At 39.3% G+C, this 17830-nt stretch overlaps 1 protein-coding gene across 1 annotated transcript; it reads left to right on the top strand.

Annotated features, from left to right (window-relative positions):
* The first annotated feature begins 9849 nt into the window (after positions 1-9849).
* Positions 9850-12928, top strand: LOC118429864 (aggrecan core protein-like). The gene is made up of 5 exons (XM_035840489.1): positions 9850-9944; positions 10163-10417; positions 11165-11335; positions 11887-12062; positions 12777-12928. The coding sequence occupies exons 1-5, from the start codon at positions 9908-9910 to the stop codon at positions 12888-12890; spliced, it is 753 nt and encodes a 250-aa protein (XP_035696382.1). The 5' UTR covers positions 9850-9907; the 3' UTR covers positions 12891-12928.
* The last annotated feature ends 4902 nt before the right edge of the window (positions 12929-17830 follow it).

The following is a 17830-nucleotide window of genomic DNA, read 5'->3' as shown; positions in this document are numbered from 1 at the left end:
CGCGCGAGCTTTTGTCCCTGTTTTCCCTGAATACCCTCCAAAATTCACCTCTCAGCATGCTTTGCAATATTCAGGCTTTTTATTTGACGTCATCGACGTGTTTTTCACGTGCATGTCATTTTGATCCCTAGTTGTGCCCATTGTACTGTTGTTTAATTATATAACTTCATTGCACAACAATTGTACGAGGTACAAGGTGTGGCATCTATATAACTACAGCGCTATAACTTAACTTAAGGCTTATCTAACTAATACAGTAGTATGGGATAAATTTCTTACAATCATTGGAGGCGTTTACAATCATTTGAGGAATTTCTAATGTCTAAACCTTTGATATATTTCCCTATATCTGCCATGCAGGGATTGTCACATGTCATTATGTATTAATGCAGCCAGCCAGTGTCAGAGTGGATGGAGTAAGTACGAGACTCACTGCTACAAGTTGATGAGAAACAAAGTCAGGCGGACTAAAGCAGCATCAGGGTGTGCACGGTATGGTGCACATCTGGCTTCTATCAAGGACGAAGGAGAAAACAACTTCATCAAAAGTCTAATTGCTAATGGTAAGTAGTAGAAATATTCATGATCAGTGCTCTTATGTCAAGATAACATGTGAATTCTACAAGTGTGCGATTTATCTTTGTTAGTTTTGAGATTGTGTGCGATTTAGCTTTGTAGAATTCACATGTTATCTTGACATAAGCAGTCTAAAGCAGCATCAGGGTGTGCACGGCACGGTGCACATCTGGCTTCTATCAAGGACGAAGGAGAAAACAACTTCATCAAAGGTCTAATTGCCAATGGTAGGTAGTAGAAATATTCAGTGCTGCAGATTCATTATCCGTAAGGTGTGTAAATTTTCCAGCTCAAAAATACGAATGTACATGTGCATTTCATACTTGCCATTTTGTTGGTTAGCCGTTATTCTTTCCGATTACATTATTCCAACCTAAATCGACCTTTTGGACACCCTACTACACATGTTTTCCCATAAGGAACTCCTTTGACTCCGTGTCAGTCTGAAAAGTACTAGACACCAACTTATAACAACAGATACGTAGAAAGAACCAAACAAAGCCACATAAAAGTATGTTTACTTCCCAAGAGCCCTTACTCTTTGTCACTTACCCACCATCCCCTGTGGCACTAAACTAAGATGGCGTTTGCAATTACAACTAAACTCAACATTATGTTGTTTCCGAATGAATAATGAATTGACGAGTTGTTAACAGACATAAAACCATAAAAGGTGATTGACGACAAAAACATAATAAATGCAAATAAGCTGACCGAGATCTAAGACTTTATCTTTAATTTTTAATTGCAGCACCGAAAGGGCGTGCACCAATTGTCTGGCTCGGACTACAACGCCGAAAGCGTCGCTGGACGTGGTTGGATGAGACACCATTTACCTACTCCAATTGGGGCCCCGGTGAGCCCAACAACGACAAGTTTTTATCCTCATTCCGCGGAGAGAAATGTGGGGGAATGTTCTTTAAGGTTTGTACTAAGATTGGTTTCTTGGGGTTTCGTTGGTAAACAAGGGTGACATATACATCTTGATAGAATAGATATTATGTCGTAAAAATACAAGTGAACAAAAGACCACCGGTATACCCGGTATAGCGCTTCAGAAATTAGATTATGGTACGCTAAAACATTATATATTGATATTATGGGGGGTATCATATTTACTCTATGTTAATTTTTTTGCATCGATAAGAAGGATCTTTAAATTCGGTACAAAGGGGCAGTTGCTGCCCACTTGATTGTCAGACTGAAGGTTTATTATGTCATCTCACAAAAATGGAATAATCAAGTTGGCTTTTTGCGTTGTATTAAAATCCGAACAATTTCTAACTTTCAATCATTTTAATGGTAACTAAGGCCATGTTGATTTGATCATAACGATGACCCCCACGCGCTCATCAATATTCGAGCGTTTAAAATTATCAACAGTACTGTAAATCGTACAAAGCAGGTACAAATAAACATATCTGTCGTAGGCTGCAAAATATTTGAAGGCGAATACCTATGTCATAGAATGCCAAAATCAAATCTAAGATCAAAGAAGAAAATGTGAATTGAAAAATCTACTGTTCTGTACATATAACAAACGCTGTGTGTTTAGTCATTTGTTCAACCTTCCTGACCACGTAAAGATTTATTTGGTCAAACTTTTATTATTCATAATATTCACACACATAAGGTTTGGGTTTCTTAGAGGACGGCATCCATATAGTCAAATTAACATGGCCTAGTAGGAAGAAGGTAACGTAAGGGTAGTTTCAGAGAAATCTACATAATGACAAGGCATATTTTGACACCCGTTTTTAACGATTTTACAGACCGGAAATACAATGCTGAACAGACGCTGGAGAGCAGCAGGGCAGTGGGGCGACTATAGATGTGACTGGACCTTTCCATATATTTGCAAGCGTCAATAATTTTGATTTTGATTTGATTTATTCGGCTGTATAATCATGAGAAATACAGCCAGGGCTACCCAGCTAGCCGGAGACTATTATCAAGGGCTAGCCCTGGTAACTATACAATATACAATATTAGCATTAACGATACAGCAGGTAACTTTGGCTACAGATAGAGGCGGTCCGTGTTTACAGCTGCTTGACTAGCAGTTGTACGATCTGGAATGTCAGTCTATGATACAAATAATATTACTAGTAATCTCATAACCAGAACCACCCAGACTAAAGTAAAGAAACTCCAACAGAAACAAGGAGGGCAACATTTTCGAGAAATGCAGAATATTTCCCTCCCTGTAATTTGCCTTTTGTCAAGCTACTCGCACACAATACTATAAAATAAGGCTCGCCCCAGAGGCCGCGCCCAAAGACTTTATTCTTGCAGCAACAATTGATTATATTTCCTGACTATTCACTGTAAGGGTAAATATGCGAACAAACGGATAATAACGTCAATTCTAAGCAAGTTCTAAGCTAATTCTAATTTTCTGATTATGATTGGAATAAGAAGCGAAGAAGAACTCACCAGCAGAAACGATATGATTCCCAAGAAGGGTAGAGTAGGAAAAAACACCGAGGGAAAACATTTACTTATATATGACTTCAACGAAAACTCAAATAGTCGAATTGAGAAAAGTTTTTTAACTGTAAAATCAGTGAAGAGAAAAAAAGGAAGGTTTACCACAATGTTGTCGTCAACGTCATTGTTACCAACGATATTTGCATGTTTCTTTCAATTCATTAATGTTTCCCTTGGCAACAGGATGTCAGCAGTGTGCATGCGCGAATCAAATGACTCCAATCTAGGGAACTGGAACAGGAGTGGCAATTTGATAAATGTGATAGTGCGAAGTGAGCACCAAACAACGTAAAATACACCACAAAGAAAGGAAGGAAGAAAGCAAGCTAAACATTCCTTACCATTAACATACGAGTTTTCCAGGTTAGTATGTAAAATATTGCAATGTAATAAGCTGCTGTAGAAATGTAATTTCTGACACAAAAAATTGGACGCATTTAGATTTACAACTGAACAACTCCAGCCTTTATCAATAATGTTTATATTCCATTTCAATCCAACGTTGATCAAGAATGACTTCTAGCAACACAAATGAAGTGGCTAGATACCTTTGAATTATATGTTTGCACATAAAATAGGTGTGTAAATTATGCGAACGTATTGAATTTGTTTAGAGCACATGTGCACAGTGTCGATATTATACCAACAGTGTGAAGCAAGGAAATGAAGAAAGTGTTACAGTATTTAACAATGTTGTTGCAATTTAAGCATCAAAATATGAAAGGAACGACAGTTACGCCGGTTGGACAAAGTGTACATGCAGTAAGAACTTCTATATGTATAGTAGAAATCTATCAGTAACTAAATAGTAGATCTTCAACCGATTTATGCTTAGATTTTACTTCATAATACTGTTATAAATGTGCATGTTAATGATGAGCAAATCAGTTCTCCAACTCAAGAAAACTCACTCATCGGAATTGACGATCGTCTTTTAATGCAATCTGACCCTATCAGTGTAGACATGTGATATTTCTGTAAGGGTGACGTCAGCAGTTGGTCAAAGTTCTTCGGAAGTCGGTACCGCCCCCATATAGGACAGTTATATTTTTCTCACTATGTAATTTACCAGCTCAGATGAGCTTACTTGCTGTTTTATGCATGTCTATTGCATGTCGGCATATTTTTTAGAGATGTTATTGTATGCAAGATTGTGAAAATATCTAAAAGGCGAGAGATTAGACAAGACCTGGTGTCAACGGATATCATATAATACATTCTGTGAGTATTTCAAAACTCATTACTTGAGAAAAACGCTTTGCGCAAACTAAAAGTATTTTATCCAATTCAAGCATTTCTAATAGTATGTAGTCGTAATGCTACATGTACCTCTTATATTGTTATGCCTTGTGACTTCACATAAGGCCACAGCAAGTGGATTGTCTAAGGTACCTACATACTAAAAATCATGAAAATCCATTGTTCCCTTCTTAGTTATCCACTTCAGAAGTTTTTGACAAAAGTGCCCCTGCTATCCCAAAGCTAGACGCTAGGGGGCCCAAACTTACGTCACTTATTTCTGAGTACAAGAGATATCTAACACCCCAAAATTGGGACCATATCTTGTTCAGAACACGAGATAGCAAAACCGGAAGTTGCACTGCAGTACCAAGGAAAGCGCAAAATCTTATCACTTCCAGCTCTCATCACACCCCACTAACACACCAAGTATGAAACCAATCCATCCAGCCGTTCTTGAATTATCTTGTTGACAGACAGACACACACACACACACACACACACACACACACACAAATGTTGGTGAAAATATAACATCCATGACATTTCATGGAGGTAATAAACAAGACTGGCTTAAAAGCAAACGGTAAGATAAATAGCGAACCGCCCACCCACACGGAGACCAATCTGAAACTTCTTCCAGGAAAGAGCTCAACTGAAGGTCCTTGAACTGATGTGTACGACCTTCAGTCGAACGGTGACCTGAAAGACAGAAGTCATACATTTGTCCGTGTATAGTCCCAGTCTGGTTATAACAGATGGATCAGGTGCTGTCAAATATATACACTGTTTCATTCTACATGGTTATGACGAACATTTTACAGATTGGTTTACTGGCTGATCCATTAATCCATCCATATATTCATGTGGATATTCACATTAGTAGAATGTCTGCACCTTTACTTATTTTTTTCTACAAAATAAACATTCGAAGGACTTTTGCGTTGCTTGTATGTTCAGTATACAATATTGCAATGTTCGTCAAACAGAAGGCAAATATTACCAAAACCGCACTCAGATCCCAACCTTTATCGTTATTTACTTTAGAATATTCATAGAAGCCCAAGGATATTTAGAATGTCTACACACGCTTTAAAAGACGTTTGTCCTTCGGAAGCGTACAAAAGGAAATATTTTGCAGAGTTTGGAACAAAAAGAGCAGGCAATTATCTCCCAAAACACACGCCTGCCTCAACCTTTACCTGTATTTCTGTTCCACAAATAAAGGCATCCGGGGATTCACCATTGGACATTGTTTAGTATAATTAATGTGGATACAAATGTGCGTGGTTCCTAAACATAAAAGCAAAATGCGTAACCTGTCGAATTGCTATTGCAAGCTTCTGATCGACCGGTCTATCACATGAAAAGTAACAGAATGACCCTGGATTGAAAGAAATAAGATTAATCAGACGATGAATAACCACATGGTGGTAATAATCTGTGGTTTACAAATATATGCTGCTATAGTTTCTGGAAATATATTGAAGTCATAAAAAGCATGGAAAAACTCACTGAGATGTTCATTGATGTCAACATAAATAGGATTATGTAATAGCATTAAGAATAATGTGTTTTCAGAGAACTCGGCTTACTTGCTTACGAACGGACTAAAATCATGTAGCAGCTGCAGCTCTCACTCTTCTGTATTTTGTACCATGCATGTGTAAAATACGTGAATAGACATGTTAGGACTTTGAATGAAGTAAACTGTTACAATATCTCTGTTTGTCTGACCATTGCCTCTTCCCTTATGACCTCAATGAAGTAAGGTCGATTTGAGCTCGTCATGAATAGACAGATGTTCAAACAAACAAAACAAACTTATGTAAGGTTCTCTACTAAGCGTTTATGTTTTTTTTTATGATAATCACTTTTATGTTTGTATGATGTGTTAAAGTCCGAAATGACCACCACGTGGCCATGCATATGCTGATTAAGAACATTATTAGTCTCCACTTGTTTTCACGAAGCCACATTTCATCTTAGTGGCCGTTTGGTTTCTTTCCAAAAAAAAAAAAACAGACATGGAGGTAAGCGATTCCAAGAAGACCCCGGAGGTGCAATATGAAGACGTTGGTGAAAGATTAATCGTGTTGGGCCCTGGGTTGGCGCGCGTCAGACCAGATGAACCTCCGTCTCGACATCTTAAAATCGGAGAAAGAGGGAAGAAGCAAGAAGACGTAAAGAATGAAGAATCGGACGGACGGTATGAAGACGTGGACCCGGCTGGTTACAGTGTCTTCGCGTTGGGTTTTGGTTTGGAGCGCGCCAGGCCAGATGAACCCCCGTCTCGACACCTTAAGATTGGAGACAAAGAGAAGAAACGGGTAGACATAAGGAATGAAGAATCGGACGGAAGGTACGAAGATGTCGACCCGGCTGGTTACAGTGTCTTCGTGTTGGGCTCTGGGTTGGAACGCGCCAGGCCAGATGAACCTTCGTCTGGGGGAGCCAAAGAGAAGAAACAGGTAGACATAAAGAATGAAAAATCGGGCGAAAGGTATGAAGATGTGGATCCGGCTGGCGAAAGTGTCCTCGTGTTGGGCTCTGGGTTGGAACGCGCCACGCCAGGTGAACCTCCATCTTGGGGAGCCAAAGAAAAGAAACAAGTAGACGACATGAATGAAGAATCGGACAGGGCATACGAAGACGTTGACCCGGCTGGTTACGGTATCTTTATGAAAGGCTCAGATTGCCATCTAGGCATGGGAAGGGGTGACATAAAACACGCGAAGAGGACTAAAAAATTGGACAGAATGGACAAAGGAGTAGAACGGAAGCGAGGTGCAAATGAGTCACTGGGCCCTGAGTTGCAACGCCCTGCGTCCGATGAGCGCCCACCTCGCCATCTTGACATGGGCGATCACGTAGTGTGTCCAGAGCACAATGAGGAGCCGCACACAGATACGACCTATACAACAGACGATACTAACAAAGATGAAGAGAGTGTTCCACCCGGCTTTTGTCAGAAAGTCAGAGGTATGTTGGAATAGATTCAGTTTTTACCTTTTCATCAATCATAGATATTCATTAGTATCTGGAAATTTGGGTCCAAATTTTGTGTTGGAAATTACCGTTCAACTATTTCAAGAATAGTATCTGAATAATTTGCACCTGACAATGTTTGCTACTGTAAAATATATAACAGTTGTGATTGTTTTACAATCCCCTCTAACCCTCTCTCTCTCTGTGTAGTAAACGATAAGCATATATCACACCTCACTTTTATAATTAGTCAATCTACTACTTCAATTTTATAATCTGCTCAATGCGCGTATTACTGACGTATCAGTCTAAATAACGTATCATTAATATTATTTGATATACATATGGCATGCATACGTAGGCTACTAAAGCTCTGCGGTGTATCACACACATAAATAACTACATATTGATTTTATTCGTTTTAGAAGTACATTAAACGAAAAAAAAACTACTTATGTAATGACACTGGGCATAGCGTTCTAGGAGCAAAACAGCATACAATTAATACAAACATAATAACTAGATTCTTTAATTTGACGGATTAATTCGGAAAGGCCATTTGACATACGAAATATTCTAAAACCAATAATAATCTTAAAAGACAATAAAAAAACATGAATGTTTGTTAGAGCACGGAAAATATTAAATTTGTATTTGTCATTTGCATGTGCAAAGCCTTCACTGAAAAGTAGGATGGAAAACTTATATTTATCTAATGTCTTTTGTTATTCTTCCATTTATTCAATGTGTTCATTTGCCTGTTTTCTCATCGTCTTTTGTCCAGATGGCTTTTGGCTCTCTGTACACAATCCTTAAGCGTTTTAGACATATTGGCGTGATTAATTTTTAATCTATTTAGTCAATACTTTGCAGTCAAATCGACGCTCCTTGTTATCCTTACGGTTACACAGTTTTCAAGTTGAAGTAAAACACACATAGTATTTCAATAATGCCGTTATTTTGCAGTCTTAAATATGTTTTATTGAATCTTAGACAGAACCAAGAAAATCCGGAGTAGGAGGATACCCAGTGGAGTTTTTTGGCCTGCACTGGGTTGCGCACTCTTGGTGATGGTTGCTTCATTTGTAGTGCCGGTAATCCTTGGGCCTCGTCTCGGAACCGGGAGAGGGGTAAGACAAATTGACTGAATATAATTACCTAGTTAATTAGTTCTTATTCATAATCAAGGTTGGCACTGATTTGGCTTATTCTAATCCAGGTCAGGTTAATTGGGTTTACAGGTCCAAACCTGAACCTCCTTATGTCCAATCGATATGTTTGAATTAAATGAACCAATGAATATTGGGCTTATTTTTTTAATGCCGCACTTTTGTTCGACGCCATTTTTGTCAGTGACTAACACGCACTGGTTGACTCAAAACACATTCCATCTCCATGAGTTTGAAGTACATATCCTTCATCATTAGCCTTCATAAAAGCTCAAAACCAAAAAGACTAAAACGACACGTTTAAGTATAATTTGTTTGGAGACTGTTTCTCTATGATTATTTCTTCATAAGGATGTGAAGGGAATTACTGTGCTGTATTTAGGCGGCGCACAACCCGTCTCCGTCGGAACGGACGAAGCCAAGTGCTCCACGGGGGTTGACGATCGTCAAGGACAACAGGTCGACAGGTTTCTCATCGACTTCATCTTACTGGGCTTTTGAATCAAAATCGACTGTTGTTGATTTTGGATCAAAATCGACTGTATCAACTACAACCGTGACAACAACCACTGGTAGGCAACCATCTTTTGATAACTATACTAGGGTCTCATTCATGGAATCAGCTAATTCTATACAGTCAAACCTACTCAAGCGACCACCTCTTCTAAGCGACCGCCTGGCCATTACGACCGCTTTTTCTCGGTCCCGAAAACTTTCCCCGTTGACGTAAGCATTAAGCGACCTCTTCACAACGAAAACTTGGCCAACGCGACTGCAACCGCCTAAAATTGGGACCAAATCCCTGCCCATAACGACCGCGTCATTTTCAAATCTTGAGGTGTCATCGATTTTCAATGATAAATAGCACGATTTTGTGCCGAATTCGGCCAGTTTGCTATTTGCCATTAAACACAACGGAAACTATTTACACTATGCATCGGGCATGTTGTGAGTCTTCTAACCGACCACCTGACAAAATCGACCGCTTTTGCCCGGTCCCCCGGGTGGTCGTCTCCGACAGGTTTGACTGTATTCACAATTTATTGTGAGTCTCATTTTAATCACCTGGCTACCATCGGATTTCAATTCTAATGGTCTGGGGTCTTTTTGTTGTGCTACAGATGTCAATGATTGTACCAGGGAGCCCTGCCACCATGGACGCTGTGTGAACAAAAATGACACGTACACATGCGACTGCTCACCTGGATGGACTGGAACGAACTGCAAAGAAGGTGACTTGTTGTTGTATTCTTCGGAACAAAGTTGCTTGTGGAAGAATAACTTTATTGCGCCACAATTGAAACGAGTGCAGCTATGTATTGAAACCTGTACATAAGAATTAAATGGGAGATGAACTACATGTACTGCCATCCAACAATTCTTAAGAGCTATTCGTAAGAACCAAAGCAAGCCCTTTGTAATAGCCTCGGCTACTTGGGTGACATATGTTGCCTGTATTGTCAGCCGAACAAATACTAGTAGGTAAATAAATAGATGAACTAATCTATTATCTAAATATTATGAGATTGGAATGTGTATTTCATTTATTTCATTTCTTTGAAAGTCCACGATTTTTTGTATTGAAGCTCATACTGGTACGTGGCCCCAATGTGAAACCTTGTAGTACACTATGCACATCACGAGAGAAGATGCCCCTACTGTACTTGGTGATAACGTTTTTTAAAATCTTCATCTACCAGAATATTGCCAGGTTGGAGTCGGCGCGACCTACCGAGGGACAGTTTCCGTGACCAAAACCAACAAGACGTGTCAGCGCTGGGACAGTCAGACACCACACAAACACAAATGGACAAACGAGAGCTTTCCTACATCCGGAATGGAGCAGAACTACTGTCGGAATGCTGACCCGGGCTCAGCAGGAGGAACCACAGGAGTCTGGTGCTTCACCACGGATCCCAGCACCAGATGGGAGTACTGTGACGTACCAGTTTGTGGTAAGTTGAAAGTTCATCTGTGCTGGTAGAAGTCATTGTTGAACTAGTTGAACTGTAAATTCCAACACAAAATTTGGACGGCAGGAGTGGATTGTTCATTCCCGTGACAAAAACTGGTGCTGTTCAGTCGAAAATTTGGGTGAGTTTAATTTTTGTGCTGGAATTTACAGTTCAGTTAACGATAGTTCAAGATGAGTATGTGAAAAGGTCTAATTCTACAACCTTCAATACTACTTACCACACACACATATATCGATAATGTTGATGAATATTGAATATACTGACGTTATCTTTCGTTCTCCCCCTCTCTCTCTCTGTTTCTCTGTCTACTCTTCTCTCAATAATCTGATTATATTCATGTGTACTTTCATTGAAGGAAAACATATTGATTTCGATCCATTTCTTCTTCTCCTTTGTTCGCGGTGGTTTTATGTTCGCGGTAGCACCATGTTCTGTAGTCTCTTACTGCCATGGAAAGACGGTCGTTTTAAGCTCGCGGTATAGCGGCAACGTGAAAATCGCGTACATGTTACCATGGCTACTGCTAAAAGTAACATGCAGACACCCGATTACATTGATTGTAGTGAGTGACAGGTCAGGGCTGAAGGGTCTGGACACCATATATATGGGTGTGTTTGAGTAATGATAAACAGAGCAGTAGTTTACTGAAAAGTATTATCACCGTCCTAGAAAATGTAGGTCCCCACTTCAACCATTCTGATTGACAGTCGCCCCTGTTTCTAACAGCCCGGCCATGTCAGAACGGTTGGACTGAGTACAAGACCCACTGCTACAAGCTGATGACATACATGACAGACTGGCCCACAGCAAACAAGGACTGCAAAAAACTCGGTGCAAACCTGGCGTCTATCAAGGACCATGACGAGAACAACTTCGTTACAGGTCTCATCGCCAATGGTAGGTAGAAAATACACTACTCAATGTCAGAACGGTCGCATTTACATATTGTAATCTTGATAGAACTGAATTCCATAAGATAAGTTTTAAACCAGAAAGGCAAAATTTTCGAGAAAACACATGATGTTTTCCTCCTAGTGATTTGCCTTTTACGAAGCAAAATACAACTTTTGCTTTTGCAGACACATATTTGTTCACATTTGCCGTGAAAGCTAATATTTCGTCATCCGAATGAAAGCTCATCTGTGTTGGTAAATTCCATAGTGAAAAAGTTTAACTTTGTTCCAACACAAAAACATTCATCTGACGAAGGTCGAAGTCTCCGCCCGAAAATTTGTGGAGAACAAAGTTTAAACGTTTTCACCCTAATATTTTGTTCATATTTGCTGTAATAGATGATTTTTTAAATATTTTCAGCAACGACTTATATGACAGTTCTATGCTCTAATTGGTTTATGGCAGAAGAAGTAGAAGAAGATACCGTAACATAAACAATACGTTTTTCCTTCGGGAAACATAACTAGAATATTTCTCATTCAAATAAATTCCAGCACCTGCTGGATTCATGCTGCATCATTTCGTCTGGTTTGGGCTGAACCGTCGAGGCGGGGAAGAATGGAAGTGGTCGGATGGGTCGCCTGTTTCCTATTGCAACTGGCACCCGGGTGAGCCTGGTCATTCCGATTATCTCGGCATAAAGGCGGAATGTGCCGGCGTGTACTCGAAGGTGAGTCCAACAATTTTCAACGGTCTACACATGGAATTAACATGACTTGGTAAATTGCATGATATTTAGAAAATAAACTGTTCTTCAAGTCAAGAAATTTTGCAAGCTGGAATTTTCGCCCGAATCTCTCGGCCTTCTTCAGCTATCTGACCCGAGTATTGCAGTTTCGCACGTGTCATGTCAGAGAGATTCGTTCGAAAATTTGGTGAATGAAATTTCTTCAGTTGGAGAACAGTTTATTTTTCTCCTTTTTTTTCGGTCTGTCTGCCTGTTCTTTTCCCCGTGCTTTATATATGCGCGTCTAAAAAGGGTGAGCAGATGTTCAGAGTTTGATTGGAACCGGAGTTGAAAGTTGGTAAATTTAATCATTTATCAATCCTGTATGTCGACAGCTAACAAGAAGCCAGGCCGTGGGATTAACGGAACAGAGGGGGTGTATTGTTTTAGTTTGGACTATATATCTTCCCTATTTTTTATTAGCTGGTGATGCATGCAGTTTAGAAAACTAATTAATAAGGTTTGTTTTTCCTTTGTCCGAAGCTAATTAGCATGTGAAAGTTCTGTTTTGCATACAAAATGTGATTGCTTACTTTTGCAGATGCTATCATGTTTCTGGACAAAACAATGTTAAATGTTATGACAAAAAATTACATCAGCAAGGAAGTCGTGCATTTTCCAGCACATTTACTTTTGTTTTATGTGCATTTTCCACAGTCTTTCACCGCTTTCATCGGTTTTGGCCTCCGGAGGGAAAAGAAACTGTGGGGTGACCAACAGTGCTACTTTGGGTATGGGTATCCCTTTGTTTGTAAACATTTAAAAGGATAATAATTTGTTACACTAATGTGTCCACAAACAAGAAAGGGAAGAGGTCAAATGAAAGTCAGACTGTAGAATGCACACTTAACTCATGACGATATTAATACTGTACTTATAATAATGAGTATTATATTTTATGTATTATATTTAGCCATTGGTTGTCAAGACTGGTTTGGTATTAGCGTAGAGGGTACATTTCGAAATGCAAGAATGACGCTCATTGTATTGTAAGTGGGTAGATTTCAAATGGTATAAGTACACATATGGATATACATATGTATATGAGGTACGTATACTGGCAAGTTGTGGTAACTTAAAAAAACATAAAATATGAAGGTATTTATTCGGTGTATCTTATAGGATTCATAGATTGTTCAGTCATATGTGTCAGCATATCAAAAAGCATCAATGTCTTGTTATGACGAATCCGATTGTAACGAGCAGGAATAAATGAAGTTAAGAATATTTGTCAAGTGTAGCTGTTTGCAATGTTCAGAAAATTCCTAATAATCTGCATGTGTATTGCGGGCTGAAACAAAGTTAAAACTTAATAATAGAAAAAGCCTGGTATAATGACGCTGTACATATTAACCGAGACTGCTTTAAATTGTTAAGTGTTAACGCACATGTGTACATATGACAATACGTTACGCTTGGAATTGCAATGATTGCAGCGACACCTAGCTGCAGTACTAATGTGAAATGCTAACAATAATTATTCCATGAAGAAGGGGACAGGCGGTTTCTGTAAATGCATTTAAGTTCGCAGGGATTGAATTTCGCGGTCGCGGGAAAAATTCGCGGTGGTTTTATGTTCGCGGTAGCACCATGTTCTGTAGTCTCTTACTGCCATGGAAAGACGGTCGTTTTAAGCTCGCGGTGGAGCGGCAACGTGAAAATCGCATACATAAGACCCACCGCAAACATTTCTGCATTTACATCTAAATTTCGTCTGATATTATTCATATGTATATCATATCATATCATGGTAATGGCAATTAGCATGCACTTTTGGCATTGAGAGTTTAGTGCACATATCATTGGTATGCAATGGATAAAGACAATACATTAATTGTACTTGTAGTTTGATGTACCAAACGGCGCAAAATGTAAATCAAATTTTATTGTGCGGTCTGTTCTGGAGAAACGATTACCTATTACCCTACAGCGCCCGTATCAGTACATAAGGACGTTACAAAACGTTAGGAGAAGTTAATTGTTGCTATCCTAACATAGACAGTACTGTGGCGCCATCTGTCTGTTTTAGTTGTGAATTACAGTTTGTAATCTGCACTATTCCAAATGTCCATTAGAGCAAGCAACACAACTGTGGCTGTATTTGGTTCAAAGTCTTGTAATGTATACGTTTTTATATGAATAAATACATTTGAATTCAACCGAAGTGGACGAAGATATTCAGACAGGACAGGACAGGACAGGACATTGCTGGGCATCCTCCCACGCAGGGACATCCAACAGCCAAACCGCCTGTCTGGATGTACCCTGCTCTTTCAATCGTCACTTTTAGTTCCTGTGGACGCCCCCCCCCCAAACCAGCTGTCATCTAATCAGAGAATAGCCTTTTAGTTTTCAAAAGGGGTCTCGCGTAAATATGGGTAAGCTCATTAATATTCATAAGCAGGGCAGCCAGTAACTTAGAGTGACGGTTGAAAGAGCAGGGTACATCCACACTGGGTAACACTAGATCAATGATATGATACATTGTGGCATCACGTTGTGTAATGGTAGGGTGCTTGGCTCAAAGCCCAAAGATACTGACTTCGAGTCCCCTGATATGGTCGACATTGCGCCTTTGGAAAATGCACGTTACTCACTTCACTCAGGTAAAATGAGTTACCATCTTCGGTTAGGACCTTCCTTCCATGACAATCTAACATTTACAGGGTAGTCCGACCTCTAAATTGACCATATAGACCATACCATGGGGTTCTATACGGCGTAACATGCATAAAATAGAATCCAAACAAATATAAAATTGGTGACCTTTGACCCACTGGTCAACAAGTGGCAACAACATCCATACAACCTTCTTTTTGTACATTCCGGAAACCCCAAACACGCAAAAAGCCTAGTTTTCCATCATAAAAGCAAAAAACCCTGTTCTGTAACTCCGGCTCAAAAAGGCCAACCTTTTGAAAGAAAAATACTTTTTTTTTATTTGTTGGCTAGCTGGTTAGAATCAAAATGGAACCTCTTCTTCTGCGCGGTTTTGTGACCTTTGCCCTGATTGAGCTTTATACAAACTTTTTTCATTTTTTGTCATGATTACTCAGCCATTGTCCGGAGGCGTTTGGGCAGATGACTGTTTATATGGACTCCGCCATCCGTAACTAATGGAATAAGTTGACTTACACGGCAATCCTACCCCAGCTAACTACCGGTGGATAGAGGAGATGGAAATGGGATACGCAGATTCAATCTTTATAATACTGAAAGCAATAAGGCTCTGTGGTTCATGTCTACTTCAAGAAGATAGACATATAGAAGACGGGCAGATGAAGATCTTTGTTGCCTATAGGAAATCCCATGCTAAACCTTTTTTTATTAGTGCAAGGTTTTTATGTTGATTTTTAAGAACTTTTTCATTCATTTTCAACAAGTTTCTCATTCTTAAACGTCTCCTTTAACGTGCTCGAGGTGTGGCTCTCCTCAAACACGGGACCTCCATTTAGCGGCCCTGATATAGGGTAAACTTCAAGCCGGTGACGTTTGATATTATCTGATAGCATATTCCCATACTTTCCGTTGCCTACCTACACACACTGAAAGAAGACAAAAGATAAGTATTGGAAAGCCTAAAACCATTTTGCCCTTATGCAATGAGATGATGTTTTGGAACACGGAATAATCGATGGGACGAGCCTGGATCATCCTGGACACAGGAACAGTGATCCCTTCTATAGTCCAGCTGATCCTCAGGGGCGGTCTGTCGATAGTGGTTATTGGTTGGCCATATCAAAGTTTAAGATGGTTGCTGCCCTTTTTTTCTAAACTAAACTAAACTAAACTAAACTAAACTAAACTAAACTAAACTAAACTAAACTAAACTAAACTAAATTAAACTAAACTAAACTAAACTAATCTGTACTGAACTAAACTAAATTTAACTTAACTTTTAGCATTTATATTGAGGTATATGATGAATAATTGTGCTAGCGTAAGCGTACAAGTTATCGCACACTTATAGGGGAAGTAGCTGGCTCTGTATATGTCTGTTTTGTATGAAGGTTTCAGTAAACCTAACCGTTATCAAAATTCAATTCTAATTATCCAATCTCAATCGAATCCTCAGAGAAATACTGCTATGTTCCACGGTGTATGTTTTCTCTTCCGTGTTATATATCATTTCCGCCGCGTAACTTTACACAAGACAGTTCGGCGCCAGATTCTGCGCAAAGTCTTCACCGTATCTTCGGCAATTTGAGCACCCAATTTACACGGCGGCTGGCTTGCTTGACACCACTACCATCTTCTACTTCCCTTTCACCCGTAGCGCTCGAAAAAAATCAAAACAACTACCAAGTCCTTAAGAAGGAAGGTATTACAAAAAGGGGGTCACGAGTTTGAACATGCGGTGTGGAATTTCATCAATGTACAGACATAAATGAATATGCAGTCATGACAGAATTGAAAAAGGATGATTTCACTCTAAAATCCTCTATTTTGATATACTTCAAATAACATAGAACGTTCATATCGAAGCTGTCTGTCGAAGTCGTCTAAGTGTGGATTTTTTGCTAGCATTTTATTTTCGCATTTAATTCAACTGTGTACGATACGAATTGAATCTTACTAAAACTGTAAATGCAAGGAACATTTTACCAGTCGGTTAGACGTAGAAAAGGGCGAATTATTGTCCAATCTCCGCGAGACACACAAAACATCAATGGTGCAAATATACCGTGCAAAGTTACGTTCGTAAGCAGATACGCTACATTCATCATACTCGTATAGTTTGAAAACTTAAATGATATTTGTGACTTGTAGACATTAATATCACTTTAGTTCCTTCCACCTAACGTAAAGATCTTTAACGCACCAGCAGACGAGAAGTTCCACCTCATCTATTTACCAACGCCGAGACGACTCGAGTATTGATTGATGTAATTTTGCACTCCGTATAGGAGTACTGTGTTGTATTACAAGTGCATATTGGCATATTCCTGATCAGTATAACAAGGGGTAGCTTGTGAGGTCTAGCGGCAAGTGACCTGCCTCTGTACCTGAATTGACATTGAAGGAACGCATCTGACTGGTATTAGCATGTAGGGTCTAGTGGTTCATGACCTTGCCTTTGGACTTCAGGGTCAAGACTTGGGAATTCCAACCCCTCAGATTCAGCTTTATTGCATAATGACTGACATGTGTCAATAAACAGTTTGACACTAGAGGTAGCCAACTGCCTTTTCGGCTCTCAAGGAATAATTCTCCCTTTGATAAATCCTAATTGGGACTAAATTAAAAGAAACCCGTAAAACAACAGAAGATAGCATATTATCAATTGAGAATAAAATTTGAAAATAAAAATAAAAATACCACAAGGAACACTGTACAGATACATTTGAAACTCCTAAATGTATCAAACATTATCCACTTAAAATTTTTTTCATGTGTTGATATTTTTCAAGTGGTTTATTTCCGAAAAAAATCTGCACACATTAAACACGTGATCACCACGTGATTAATGTTTAGAAATATATAGCTTGTTAAGGAAATTCCATGGGTGAACTTGGCTGTAAAAAAGGTCACAGCTGTGGCACATCAGCTTATCCTTCCGTTTATCGATTTTTGCCGCTGTGAAATGGGAAGACATTACGTGGATAGGGCAATTGTTTAAAGATGGACACTGGCCTTGAAAAATAGATGTGGAAGTAAGGGGTCATTCTATACTTACTGTCTCTCTCTCTCGTACGATCGTATATACATAT

This window comes from Branchiostoma floridae, chromosome 14 (assembly GCF_000003815.2).
Source record: "Branchiostoma floridae strain S238N-H82 chromosome 14, Bfl_VNyyK, whole genome shotgun sequence".
NCBI lineage: Eukaryota > Metazoa > Chordata > Leptocardii > Amphioxiformes > Branchiostomatidae > Branchiostoma > Branchiostoma floridae.
This window is presented reverse-complemented; position numbering and strand designations above follow the sequence as displayed.